General features: G+C 40.3%; 2 protein-coding genes across 5 annotated transcripts in view; one reads left to right on the forward strand and one right to left on the reverse strand.

The window, feature by feature from the left end:
• Positions 1-2,406: 2,406 nt before the first annotated feature.
• LOC148149128 (cyanocobalamin reductase / alkylcobalamin dealkylase-like) lies at positions 2,407-11,675 on the reverse strand. 3 transcript variants are annotated; one of them, XM_087990563.1, is made up of 4 exons: positions 11,563-11,669; positions 8,918-9,112; positions 6,448-6,600; positions 2,407-3,327 (listed from the first exon to the last, which is right to left on the reverse strand). In XM_087990563.1, exons 1-4 carry the CDS (start codon positions 11,665-11,667, stop codon positions 2,995-2,997), a joined length of 786 nt encoding a protein of 261 aa, XP_087846689.1. In that variant the 5' UTR covers positions 11,668-11,669; the 3' UTR covers positions 2,407-2,994. The 3 variants fall into 3 exon arrangements, 2 of the variants coding, with proteins under 2 accessions (XP_087846689.1, XP_087846690.1); XM_087990564.1 differs by having other exon boundaries at positions 11,520-11,623; XR_015758142.1 differs by lacking the exon at positions 2,407-3,327 and having other exon boundaries at positions 6,559-6,600; positions 7,577-9,112; positions 11,563-11,675.
• Positions 11,676-11,813: 138 nt separating this feature from the next.
• The window catches only part of LOC122554297 (uncharacterized), a 61,400-nt gene continuing 59,731 nt past the window's right edge, over positions 11,814-13,482 (forward strand). The window contains exon 1 of one of the 2 annotated variants that reach the window (XM_087990565.1): positions 11,814-12,008. In XM_087990565.1, the coding sequence (XP_087846691.1) occupies positions 11,985-12,008 (24 nt within the window). In that variant the 5' untranslated portion in view covers positions 11,814-11,984. Of the gene's footprint in view, positions 12,181-13,482 lie in introns of both variants that reach the window. The other variant, XM_043699095.2, reaches the window with a different exon arrangement.

The raw sequence follows: 13,482 nt of genomic DNA on the forward strand, positions 1-13,482 counted from the left end.
TTTCTTCCTTTCCTCTTTCTTTTCCTCTGCTTTTAATCGTAATTCAAACCGTTTCATTTCTGTTGCTCTTCCCTTGTCTTTTGCCTCCAACTCAAGATGCTTCATTTTAAATTGAATTTTAGCCACCTCTAAAGATTCTGAGGGCATTTTCAGCAAATTTAAATTCTGAGATATTGCTGTAATTATATCTCCTTTCCTCATGGAAGGAAGCAGCTCCAACTCTAGCTTGTCTGCCAATTCCAGCAGCTTGGCCTTAATCACTTTTTGCAAAACTCCCAAAGTCACTTCGTCCACCCCCAGAAAATTCTTGGTGACTGAAAGAGCTATTCCCAAGCACTGTTTAAACCAACCGAATTCAACACCCAGAACAAAAGACACTAACACCTACCACTTGCAGTGTTCAAGTCAACAACCCTAATCCCAAATTGGAACAATAGAACAAATACCGCAAAGAGCCCCAATCTGTTATGGAACAGGCCAGGCCCTCTCGAAACATTAAGCAAGTAGCCCAGACCCTAACTTTGCTAGCTGTTTTAAGGAGGTGTAACATAAATAATCCAGGAATGATGTAGCTGATCAAACCACTTAGTTTTAAACAAAACAGAATTTATTACAAGATTACTGAATGAAACACAAACAAAAGAGAACAGAATACTGAATAAAATAACCTAACCGAAGACAAAGTTAATGATGCTGTTCCCCATGCTTGCAACAGTCCTGATAAACATCCCTCGGCCCAAAAGGTACAATCAAGCCCAGAGCCTTACAGGAAAGATGTCAGTGAGAGCAGGAGATGTCAGCACGAGAGAGAGAGTATGCACGTGCTTCTTGGGCCAAGCACCTTCAAAACTGCCTGACTGCTTTCAGTAAATAGCCAAACTGGTAAAAGAAATCCAAATCAAACCAGCTGACCTGGAAGAACTGGCCACTCCCCTCTCATTGTACAAGTGATTTTCGAAAACTTGAAACCCTTCTGCCTCAGGCAGTATCTGCTTGCTATAATCAAATTGGCCCTAAAACCCTGCAATTTAGACTTTTCAGAGGCTGTGGTCATTTACAACCTCTTTGGAACAAAAACAAGATCAATAACCTCGTTAAAGGCACAGCATAATCACAAGCTGCACTGGGACACCTTGAAGAGGGTGCGGCAAGTTCTGGAGCACAAGTCATCAGTACTATTACCAGAGTATGGTACGGTGGCTTGGTGGTTAGCAATGCTGCCTCGCAGTGCTAGGGACCCAGGTTTGATTCCAGCCTCAGGTGACTATCTGTGTGGGGTCCCTCTGGTGCTCTGGTTTCCTCCCACAATTCAAAGATGTTCAGGTTAAATGAACTAGCCATGCTAAATTGCCCATAGTGTTCAGGGAAGTGTAGGTGTGTTAGTTAGGGATAAAGATAGGATAAGGGAATGGGTCTGGGTGGGTTACTCTTTTCAGAGGGTTGGGCCAAAGAGCCTGTTCCCACACTGTAGGGATTCTACGAGTATTGTCAGAATTCACAGCCTTTGCAGCATCCAGTATCTTCAGCCACTTCTCGTTATTATGGGAACTGGCATCTGTTATGCTGTGGACTTCCAGAAGAGGTAACTCAGATTAAACATCCAGTCAACATTTTTGGCTAACGCTTGTTACATAAACTTCAGCATTACCTTTTGTATTTACGCTGGGAGAATGGAATATTTGTGGAGCCTCCATCTCCACTGAGTTGTTTAATTGTTGATCACCATTCACACATGAATGTCACAGGATTGTAGAGTTTAGATTTGAATAATTGATTCTGGAATCACAATCCTGTCTACCACTTGCTGCTTTTGTTATTTGGCGTGCTAGTAGTTCTGGGTTGTGGTTTCACCAGATTGACACCTCATGTTTATGAATGCATAGTACTGCTCCTGGCATGTTCTCCTGTACACTTCCTTGAAACACAATTAATACCCTGGCTTGACAGTTATAGCACAGTGGTCTACAGTCAGGGGGAAGTTGCCATAGGCATCAACATTTACAAAGGATCAAGAAATCTCATGGCATCAGATTAAATTTAGGCACTAAAACTTTCTGCTGATTACCACATATTCCTCCAGGCCCTCAAGTGATGGATCAGTACTCTGCCATGTTGAACTCTATTTTAGATGAATCATTAAAGGGTGGCAAGAGCTCAGAATTCTTAAGTGAGATTCTCTAACATCTTATATTTTTAATTCATATTTCCAAAATCTGAAATATTTCACTTTTATAAAATTTACAAATGCTGACTGCCAGCTGAGTGTTTCGAAAGTTTTCAGCGCACTTACTTGTAACAGTTCGCTCCACTTTTACAATAATTTGTACACAATTTCACAAAATTGTGTACCCAATGTAGTTACATTGTAAAATGATTAAATGTCATATTCAGCAGAGCTCTTTAAAGTGATTTCCAAACGTAAACTTTTATTTTGTATGTTTCCATCGGTTTTCATAACATTTACTCTTTCACAAAGTATTTGCATTATACAGAGACTCAAACATGCACCAGAGCAGTGTTGCAATAAGATTAGGCCAAGTACCTCATTTCCATATTGTGACTTAGTCCATATCAATTTCTATATATTTTATTCTGAATAAATAAAACCTTATTTTGCAAACTCAGAATATAAACTAAATGCCATGATTTTCCTTACCTCACAAGTTAATTGAAAACCTCTCATACTATGACATCTTTGAGTTAAATACTAAAACAAAATTATGTATAGTTTAATAATGCTATTTTCTAAATTTATAAAGCAAAGTATCTAGAAAGCTGGAAACAACCATAAAAAACCCAAAACAGAAAACCATACTTTTTTATAAAATGTTATAAAACTATATATTATGGCATAAAAAGTGGAGTACATAATTTATCCCATCCACAAAACTTATTCCCAAGATTTATTTATCCAGCAGCTAAATAGTTAACAGTCTCTCTATTACTTTCCCTTCACCAAATGTTAAAATCTGGGCTTCCTGTAATCTGGAGAGATTAAAAACCTCCATGAGTTGTGGTTTGCTGATCACCTCCAGAAGCATCACCTTTCAATCCAAGGAGTTTAAATCTTTCAGCAGGTGGTGTAGCAAAGTACTGCTTTTGTTCTTCAGAGTACCTCTCCTCTACATCAATGATATCTCTGTAAGTCCAGTCTTGCCAGTTAAAGTTAAACCTTTCAAGTAACTGGATCTTTTTCTCATTTGTTGACACACAGTCTACAGGCAGCCTCTGCTCAAGGTCTTGGTCCTGGACATCTGGGAATATCAGGACTCCTCGTATTGCAAACCAGCCCCCATAGCGTGGATGAATGCAAACTCCATACATTTTCTGGAAATACACAGTTTTCGTTTGTTAAATTCAAGGTTATTATTGTTCTACCTTTTCTCTTTTGGTTTCCAGTGTGGTGGATAGATGACAACTGCTCGATCTTTCTCAATGGCATTTCATAAAGTGTCCACTGAAGACATCCAATGGTTCAAAAAACATGAGTTATTTCTTATGTTAGTAAAAATATTCATAGAGCTGTTCAGCATGGAAACAGACCCTTCGGTCCAACCTGTCCATGCTAACCAGATACCCCAAATTAATCTAGTCCCATTTGCCAGCATTTGGCCCATATGCCTCCAAACCCTTCAATTCATGTATGCATTTAGATGCCTTTGAAATGTAACTCTTCCAACCTCCACCACTTTCCCTGGCAGCTCATTCCATATGTGCACCACCCTCTGTGAATTCACTCTTTCCAAGTCCCTCAAACCATGGTAACATCCTTCTTAATCTTTACTGAATCCCTTCAAGTTTAACAACAAGTTTCTTATTTCTTCTAAGAAAGTATTTTTTTCCTCTATCACTTTATGGGTCTTCATGCATTTCCACGTGAACACAGCCTTATTTTGCAAAACCAAGTAACCAATTCATGGCAGAAATGACAGACAACAGGTCCTGTACTCCAAAGCCACCATTTACTAGAAGTTGCACAATCACAGCCTGGAATCTTACACAATATTTTCAGCACAAACTACCTGCCCATTTGAATAGCTTAGATTATCAATGTAACATGCAAGGTAACACAAGTTCAAAATCAATGCCAATCAATTGCTGTTAAACAACTCATCAATTTTGAAAATTTCACAAGGTCAGAGGTGAGAATGTTCACTTCCATGTACAAAACCTCAGATACTGAAGCTGTCTGTGTCCATATGAAACAAAATCTGTCCATATGAAAGAAGATCTGGACAACATTCAGGCTTGATAAGTGGCAAGTAACATTTGTACCTTAAGTCCAAGACAACAACCATCTTCAACAAAAGAATTTAATAAACACACCGATCCGTCCCGGATGTTGAATGGCATAACCACTGCAAGGGTGTGAGGTAAATTGGGGAGTCAGTTAAACTGTTACTCATGAGTTAGATTACATATTTAATAGTCTAATTTTGCTTGAGTAACTACTTACTTCTGGGTAATTTCAGTGAGTCTTCTGAATTCTTCCAATTCAAATGGAGACTTTGAGAGGGTCCCAGGTGTTAGGGTATTGCCCAGCAGAATTTTCAGCTTCACAGGCAATTCCCTCCTTTGAAATCCAATTCGAGTTCAGAGATTAGATTAGATTAGATTATTTACAGTGTGGAAACAGGCCCTTCGGCCCAACAAGTCCACACCGACCCGCCGAAGCGCAACCCACCCAGACTCATTCCCCTACATTTACCCCTTCACCTAACACTACGGGCAATTTAGCATGGCCAATTCACCTAACCTGCACATTTTTTGGACTGTGGGAGGAAACCGGAGCACCCGGAGGAAACCCACGCAGACACGGGGAGAATGTGCAAACTCCACACAGTCAGTTGCCTGAGGCGGGAAATGAACTCTGGTCTCTGGCGCTGTGAGGCAGCAGTGCTAACCACTGTGCCACCATGCCACCCAAAATGATGTCAATGACCACGTACAGAACTCGTGGATAACAGGGTTAATAAGCAGTGACTCTTACTAGTCCAGTGTTCAGCAGTAAGTGAAGACAGAACAATTCTAATTAACATGACCAGGGACTGCAGCCCACTCAGCCTGATTCGCAAAGTGAACCAACTGAATCACTGCCTTTACTATTGGTTCTTTTGTACCTATTGCTACAAAATTAATAAATTCTGTGAAATTTGTGAAAACACACTTGCATCTAGAGTGGCTTTGTAGCTAATCAGGATTGAGACACTTTTAGATTAGTTGTCTCAAACTCTGCCTTCAATTGTAATTGACTTATGCCTTTCAAGTAAAATTAAGTTAAACAATCTGGGTTTACAGTTGAGGGACAAATGCTGGCTGAATTAACAGAAGTACCCTGGCCTCCTTCAAATCGAATCTTTTATATCTAGTAAGACATCCAAAAGATAATGCTATACAAGTTATCAAACTAATAAATGATCAGTTTTCACTATTGTCTAAAATATCCATAATTTGAAAATATCTTTAGGAAAGTTTATAATTTTTCCATCAATTCCACAAACATTACTTGATTTAGTTAAAACCAGATTATGAAATCCTGCTACACTCCATGAGCTTGTTTTCATAGTTACTGAAATGTTACAAAGGTCACACCAGATATAGGATGTCCTCACTATCCACTGTTTGGAACCAAGACAGTGAAACACTTAACTAAAGGTGGGAAGTTAGACCACAGAAACAGGTTTGCAAACACAGCCAAAATCCAGAAGATCAATGGACTCAAAACATTAACTCTGCTTTCTCTTTAACGATACTGCCAGACCTGAGTTTCTCCAGTAATTTGTTTTTGTTCAATCAGTTCACATCTGATCTATGTATGTCCGTAGCTGTATTTTCTTGTCTGCCCCCACATTAATATTTACTCCCTTGTAGGTGAGGGTTTCAGTGACATGGATAGAATGAAGCAGCAAGTAGCAAGGTTCAATATACATTATAATGACTAATTTGAGAATAATGACTCTTTGGAAGCCATTGCACAAGTATTTTGTTTAAAAAAAAACTACTTCCAAAAAAGATAATATCCTTTGATGAAACACCCAGACAACTGAAATGTGCTTTTATTGGAAATATATGAGGGAAGAAAGCTTTTTTTTAAAAAAAATAGTTGTCAGAAACCACAAGGCTGAGAGAAAGAAAACTACCGAATGAAGTATCATTCAAATAAAGACAATATACCACGATACTGAAATTCTGAAATAAACACAGAGTTCTGGAGAAACTTGACAGGTCTGGCAGTATCTGTGGAGAAAGGAATAGATGCAAAGTTTTGATCCCTGGTATGATCCTTCTTCAGAACTCGTTAATGTTTGGGCAGTAAAAGGCCAAATGCAGATTAGAGCAACAATTCATAAGTTTAAGTTGCTGTCTTATCAGAAATATTATTTAATGGATCATTCAAAATTTAGCAAATCACACGCTCCCTCTCTCCTTCAGAGGCCTCACCCTTACTTTTTCTCCCCAGGGGTTTTGCTGCACATCCTTCATTTGATAATAATAGGCTGCTCCAGCCACATGTGCAGCTGTCTGTGCCAAAATCTTTGGCTTTCGATTTGGAAGCACCTCAAAGTCATGGATGGCTTCAATCCTGTGATCAGAAAAATCCTATAGCAAGAAGAAAAAAATGTTTCTTAATGTACAAGTTATAAGGAACCAAGTATCTGGCATACATAGATATATATTTTTAAAAGAAAACTTATTCAGTTATTCACAACATTATCACATTAAAAGGTTATATAAATACTCCAAATCCTCAACACAAATTTAGATTTAAATGGCACTTCACCATTTAAGTCCCATCCAATTATAGCCAGGTTTGCTCCTTTCTTCCCTTGTGGACTGAGTAAACAACCATTCACCCTAATACTGATCTCTTCATGATGGTTTTTAATTCTGTGTGCCCATGACAGATAAAACATGTTTTGTATTGGCAGAACAATTAAAATGGAGTCTGCGTTAAGCAATCAGAATTGAGGAGTGTAGATATCTTAAGAGAGCAGTCAGAGGTTGTTTTACAGATAGACGGGGTGAGGTTCAAGGAGGCTTTTTTCGTTATTCATTCATGGGACGTGGATCAGCATTTATTGTCCATCTCTAGTTACCCTTGAGATGGTGGTGGTAAGGTGCCTTCTGGAACTGCTGCAATCTATTTGGTGTAGTTACACACAAGGTGTGAGGGAGTGCCAGGATTTTGAGCAATTGACACTGAAAGAACTGCAATAAGGATTAAGAATGGCTTGGAAGGGAACTTGCAGCTGGTAGTGTTTTTATCTATTTGCTGTTCTCATCCTTCTAAATGGTCGTGAGTTTGGATAGTGCTGTCTGAAGTGTCTTGGTGAATATCTGCACTGCTGCTACTATGAACTGGTGGTGGAATGAGTGAATGTCTAGGGATATGGTGCTTTGTCCTGTATGTTGTTGGAGCTGTACTCATTCAGGCAAATGGGGAGTATTCCAGCACGCTCCCGACTTATGCCTTGTATATGGTGGATAGGTTTTGGAGAGCCCAGTTGTGAGTCACTCACTGTTGGATTCCAAGTGTCCAACTGGTTCCAAGTCAATAAACATACCTACTTCTAACCTTTATGATGGAGGGATGGTCATTGAAGAAGCAGTTAGGCCTAGGTCACTATCCCAAGGATCTCCCGCAAAGAGATTCATTGCTGACTTTCAACAACCACAACCATCTTCCTTGAAAACAAAGGTGAGAATTTTAAAAGTTGAACTTAAACGGAGAGCCAAAATAGGCAGCAGAGGGTTACTCTTGAACAGAGGACAGTGCAAGCTAGCCTATGGGTGGCAAGGTTTTGGATGAGCTTGTTTATAATTAATAAGACAGAGCATGCAGTGCAATGGAAAACTTAAATCTAGAAGAATCAAAAGCATTAACGGAGGTTCAACTGCAATAAGCTGTAAAAAGGTGTATGGCAATGTTACTGAGGCAGAGATTTAGTGATGGCATGGAATTGGAAAAAAGCTCATCTCAAGTATGACACTTAAGTTGCAAATTATCTGGTTAAGTCTCAGACAATTGTTGGTTGAGAGATGGAACAAGTGAACAGGAAACAGTTTAGATTTTAGATTAGATTAGATTACATTACAGTGTGGAAACAGGCCCTTCGGCCCAACAAGTCCACACCGACCCGCCGAAGCGAAACCCACCCATACCCTTACATTTACCCCTTACCTAACACTACGGGCAATTTAGTATGGCCAATTCACCTGGCCCTGCACATCTTTGGACTGTGGGAGGAAACCGGAGCACCCGGAGGAAACCCACGCAGACACGGGGAGAACGTGCAAACTCCACACAGTCAGTCGCCTGAGGCGGGAATTGAACCCAGGTCTCTGGCGCTGTGAGGCAGCAGTGCTAACCACTGTGCCACCGTGCCGCCCACAAATTGTCGTGAAGACTAACACAATGGCTTCAATATTCACAATATTTTGACAGAGGTGATTTCTGGTCATGAAAACCGACAAACAAAATCCACCACGAATATATCGACTGTAGTTTCTTGATAGCATTTTTCTGTTAAAAAAAAAGCATCCTGTTGAAGTTTTTAATCTTGGAGAAAGTGAGGACTGCAGATGCTGGAGATCAGAGCTTAAAAATGTGTTGCTGGAAAAGCGCAGCAGGTCAGGCAGCATCAAAGGAGAATTCTCCTTCTCCTTTGATGCTGCCTGACCTGCTGCGCTTTTCCAGCAACACATTTTGAAGTTTTTATCTTCACTCAATAAAACAGAATCACAAGAAATAGCAAGTCAAATCAAAACATTTGGTTCCTCCAATTATTGATATTCTCTAAGAACTGGTTACGTTTGTGAATCTGTCTTGATGAGATGCAAGATGAAAAGTGTTTAGTATTCCTATTTGTTCACAAAATTAAGTTTTGAAAACATTAAATAAAAAGGTGCTCTTTACATTCTTCAGAAGTGAAAAATAATGAACAACACACTCATCTATTGGGTCCCGAATAGTGGTTAATGGCTTCTCTGCAATGAAAGGTTTGAAGGCTTTTTCGAACATCTGAGGTGTACTGAGGACAACAAAGGCCAATGTGTCATCTTGATACTGAAGGTGAAAAGAGGGCTGTATGAAAGCATTGTACCAACCAATCTGTGAAAAAACAATAACAATATAGTCATAATAAAACTAACAGAAACAAACAAGTAGGGCTTAAGAAATGCAATACAAATAAGCAGATTAAAAATTAAAATTAAAGTTGCCATTGTCCTGCCAGACCATGGGACTGCTCTCTCATTAGAAGTGGTGGTTTAACCTGAGGGTCACCATGCCTCAGGTGACAGGTGAGATTAAGAAGAGTGCTTCATGGTAACCTCAGCCAGTGCAGCAATTGAACCTGTCCAGCCACATCTTCACTATCACAAACCAGTTGTCCAACCACCTGAGCTAACCAACACCTACATTAAAAATTACCTTAATAATAAAAGAAAAGAAGTCACGAGCACACATTTGTGTGTCATATCACACTTCTGCCATAACAGCAGCTGATCAGCATTGAAGTCTCTCCCACCACTCAATTTTACAAATAACAACTTGTCATAACTTGATGAATTTCCTATATTTACTGAGTACTTCAATGGCTATGACATCCAAAAGGTTGTGAAAAGTGTTTTTTTTTAATGCTCTATGTTTTTTGGACTCCAAGTTATTTAAATAGTAGTAAACATAATGAAAATGAATCAAAATCCAAATTTACAGAAAACGCAGATTTCCAGAAATGACAAGTAAACCTAAGCATGGCTGAGGGAGGGACAGGATTGGCAGCTCAATGTTCTGGGGTTTAGATGCTATAGAAGGAGGCATAAGAGGAGGGGTTGTGAGGTTTTTGGTTTGGAAAAAATTACTACTGTTCTTAGAGGGGACATTCCCAAGGGGTTGTCCAGTGAAGCTATATAGGTGGAACTCAAAAAATAAAAAAGGGGAAGATCATCTTGATGGGATTGTATTATAGGACCGCAACAGTCAAACTGAGGGGCAAATATGTAGAGAAATCTCATATATGCAAGATTAACAGGATGTAATAGCAGGGGATTTTAACTTTCCAAACAGAGACGGACTGCCATGCAATTAAGGGGTTGGATGGTGAGGAATTTGTTAAATGTGCTCAAGAAAATTTTATTTATCAATATGTAGATGTACCTACTAGAGAAGGAGCAAAGCTTAATAAAAGCAAATTACTGCGGATGCTGGAATCTGAACCCAAAAGAGAAAATGCTGGAAAATCGCAGCAGGTTTAGCAGCATCTGGAAGGAGAGAAAAGAGCTGACGTTTCGAATCTAACTGACCCTTTGTCAAAGCTCAAGGAGCAAAGCTTGACCTTCCCTTGGGAAATAAGGCAGAGCAAGTAACTGAAGAGTTAGTGGGAGAGAACTTTGGGACCAATGATCATAACTTTATTAGTTTTAAAATAGTTACAGAAAAGGATAGGCCTTGTATAAAAGTTATTGGAGTAAGGCAAATTTTGGTGGTATGGGGCAGAACTTTCAAAAGTTGATTAGAGTAGACTTCACAGATAAAGAGTCAAATTGGCAAGTGGGAGGCTTTCAAAAGTGAGACAAGAGTTCAGAGGCAGTATGTTCCTGTTAGAGTGAAGGGCAAGGCTGGTTGGAGTTGGAAACAATAGATGAATAAATATATTTAGGCTCTGGTCAAGAATAAGGAGGCATAGGGTAAGTATAGACAAATGGGATCAAATGAATCTCTTCATCAGCATAAGGGGTGTAGGGGCATTCTCAAGAGGGAAAATCAGGAGGACAAAAAAGGGGATAGGAGATAGCCTTGACAGATAAAATTAAGGATAATCCAAAGAGATTCTACTAGTACATTAACAGCAAAAGAGCAACTAGGGAGAGAATAGGGCCCTGTAAAGTTCAACAAGGTTGTCTCTGTGTGGAACCACAGAAAATGGAAGAGATACTAAATGAATACTTCACATCAGTTTTAACTGTGGAGCAAGACATGGAGACTCAGGATCAGGGTATAAATATTGATGTATTGTAGAAGGGGAGGGCTGGAGGTCTTAAAAACATAAAAGGTGGATAAATCTCCAGGACCTCATCAAGTGTACCCCAGGATGTTGTGGGAAGCTCCGGAAGAAATTGCAGAGCCACGAGCAGATATATTTGTATCACCTACAGCCACATGTGAGATGCCAGAGGACTGGAGAGTGGCTAATGTTGTGCCTTTATTTAAAGAGGAGAAGCCTAGAAACTATAGACCTGAGTCTGACATCAGTGATTGGTAAAAACTGAAAGAACTGTGAAACAGAAACAGAAATCGCTGGAAAAGCTTAGCAGATCTGGCAGCATCTGTGGACAAAGATCAGAGTTAATGTTTCGGGTCGAGTGTCCCACGTACAGACATACCATGAACAGAGGGGACTGGGAACAAGAGGAGGATTGCTGCAGGTTTTTAGGGGAAACATTATTCCACCTGTCCATTCAGCATCACTAACAATTTCGGTCGCATTTAACATCGGATCAGAAAGAAATATGCTTACTAAGCAAACAGCCCCAAGGTCCATTTACTCAAGTCATCTTTACCTTGAACGGGTCGCACTGGAAGCCGAGCGGACCCAACCAGTTACTCAGCCACTGATGTATTCCAGCCGCCATAACTTCACCTTTCTGTGATGCAATATCCTCCATAGAGGGAACGTATAACTACAACTCCCAACGGGCTCTGCGACACGTTGTGACGTAACATCCGCCGCGGCGCGGGGCTGTACCACAAGCAACAACTCCCAGGCGGCTCTGCGCAGTGCGCCGTGGCGTCATACGATCTGACGTTCTTTTAAATCTCGGGGAGCCGCTGGGGTGAGTCAATGTTTGGTGTTTGACATTGACTGTACCTAACGGTAGATTGGCTGCAGGGAAGAGCTGTCTGCAACAACTTCACGGAACGGACCCCAATATAGTGATTGTGCCTTGTTAAATGTAAACCGACCGAGTGTTTCCAGTCAAATATGGCGACACCCCAGCTAGTGAAGGTTAAAGGCCTTTATGATTAAACCCTTCCTAGTTCTACATAGTTTGATGTGATTGTTCCTCCTGCAAAGTGTGTTTAATGTAGACCAGTTTCCTGACATTGCCGTTATGTTGATGGGTTAATATCCAAACCGACCATTTGCGATAACGAGACCTGCATTCGCCACCTTTAAGGTACCTCGATGTTTCTTTTTCTCTTCCTCATCTCATTCAGAGATGCCGGTGTTGGACTGGGGTGTACAAAGTTTAAAAATCACACAACACCAGGTTATAGTCCAACAGGTTTAATTGGAAGCACACTAGCTTTCTGAGCGACGCTCCTTCATCAGGTGATTTTGAAGGAGCGTCGCTCCGAACGCTAGTGTGCTTCCAATTAAACCTGTTGGACTATAACCTGGTGTTGTGTGATTTTTAACTTCATCTCATTCAAGTCGCCTCCTCCTGTTTAGCATAGATCTTCACGCGAATACCAGACCTGTCTTGCCAACTCTGTGGTCAGGCAGTGCGACATCAACTCTGAAATAAGTCACAACTTCCTCGGATACTGCCTGACCTGTGCTTTTCCAGCACCACTCTAATTTAAAATATAAAACGTGGTCCAATTCTAGTGTGGGGGTGGCTTTGCAGGAGCAAAGTGATATGGGTGTACGTGTGCACAGATCATTAAAACTGGTATTCCAACTCTGGGGAAGGGCCACTCGACCTGAAATGTTAACTCTGATTTCTGTCCACAGGTGCTGCCAGATCTGAGATTTTCCAGCAATTTCTAATTTTGTCTTTGAAAGTGGCAGGATAGTTAGAGAGAACAGTAAGTAAAGCATGTGGTATCTTCAGCTTTGTTAATGGGGACATGACACTTGGTAGACCTTAGCTGAACTATTGAGATCATTAGTGGGTGTCACATTATAAGAAGGATGTGAACTCATTGGAGACAGTGCCAAAGTGCTTTTCAAGAATGATTCCATGGATGAAGAACTTCAATTATTGAAAAAGTAGGGACTGTTGTCCTTGGAGTGAAGAAGCCTAAGAGCATATCTGATAGAGGTTTTCATAATCATGAATAGTCTGGATAGAGTAGATTGAGTGAAACTGTTCCTGCTTGTGAAAGGAATAAGAGCGCATTGATTTAAAGTATCCTGTAAAAGAAGCAAGGCTGAAGTGAGGAAAGACTTTTTCACTCAGTAAGTAATTAGGGTATGGAATGGACTGCCTGGAAGTATGGTGGAGGCATGTTCAACTAAGCCCAGAAGGCATTGGATGAATATTTGTATAAAAATAATATACAAGGGTATGGAACAAAAAAACAGCAGATTGGACTTGGATAATCATGTTCATTTAACAATTGGGTACAAGCACAATGGGCCAAAGGCCTCCTCCATGCCATAACACTTCTGTGATTCTATGGCAGAGATAGAAGCATTGCCTTTTAAATTTAATGGCCTGTGGTGCAAGGAGCATATGTAAGTAAACAAGGTA

The sequence above is a fragment of the Chiloscyllium plagiosum genome, unplaced genomic scaffold (genome assembly GCF_037043375.1).
Source record: "Chiloscyllium plagiosum isolate Xiang-an unplaced genomic scaffold, Cpla_swu_hap1 HiC_scaffold_9, whole genome shotgun sequence".
Classification (NCBI taxonomy): Eukaryota; Metazoa; Chordata; class Chondrichthyes; order Orectolobiformes; family Hemiscylliidae; genus Chiloscyllium; species Chiloscyllium plagiosum.

Coding starts and splice junctions, on each gene's coding strand:
- LOC148149128 (XM_087990563.1), bottom strand. CDS start 11,667: ATGGAGGATATTGCATCACAGAAAGGTGAAGTTATGGCGGCTGGAATA. Junction 6,601..8,917: donor ATTTTTCACTTCTGAAGAAT/GTAAAGAGCACC, acceptor TTCTTGCTATAG/GATTTTTCTGATCACAGGAT. Junction 3,328..6,447: donor AAAACCCCTGGGGAGAAAAA/GTAAGGGTGAGG, acceptor GTGTATTTCCAG/AAAATGTATGGAGTTTGCAT.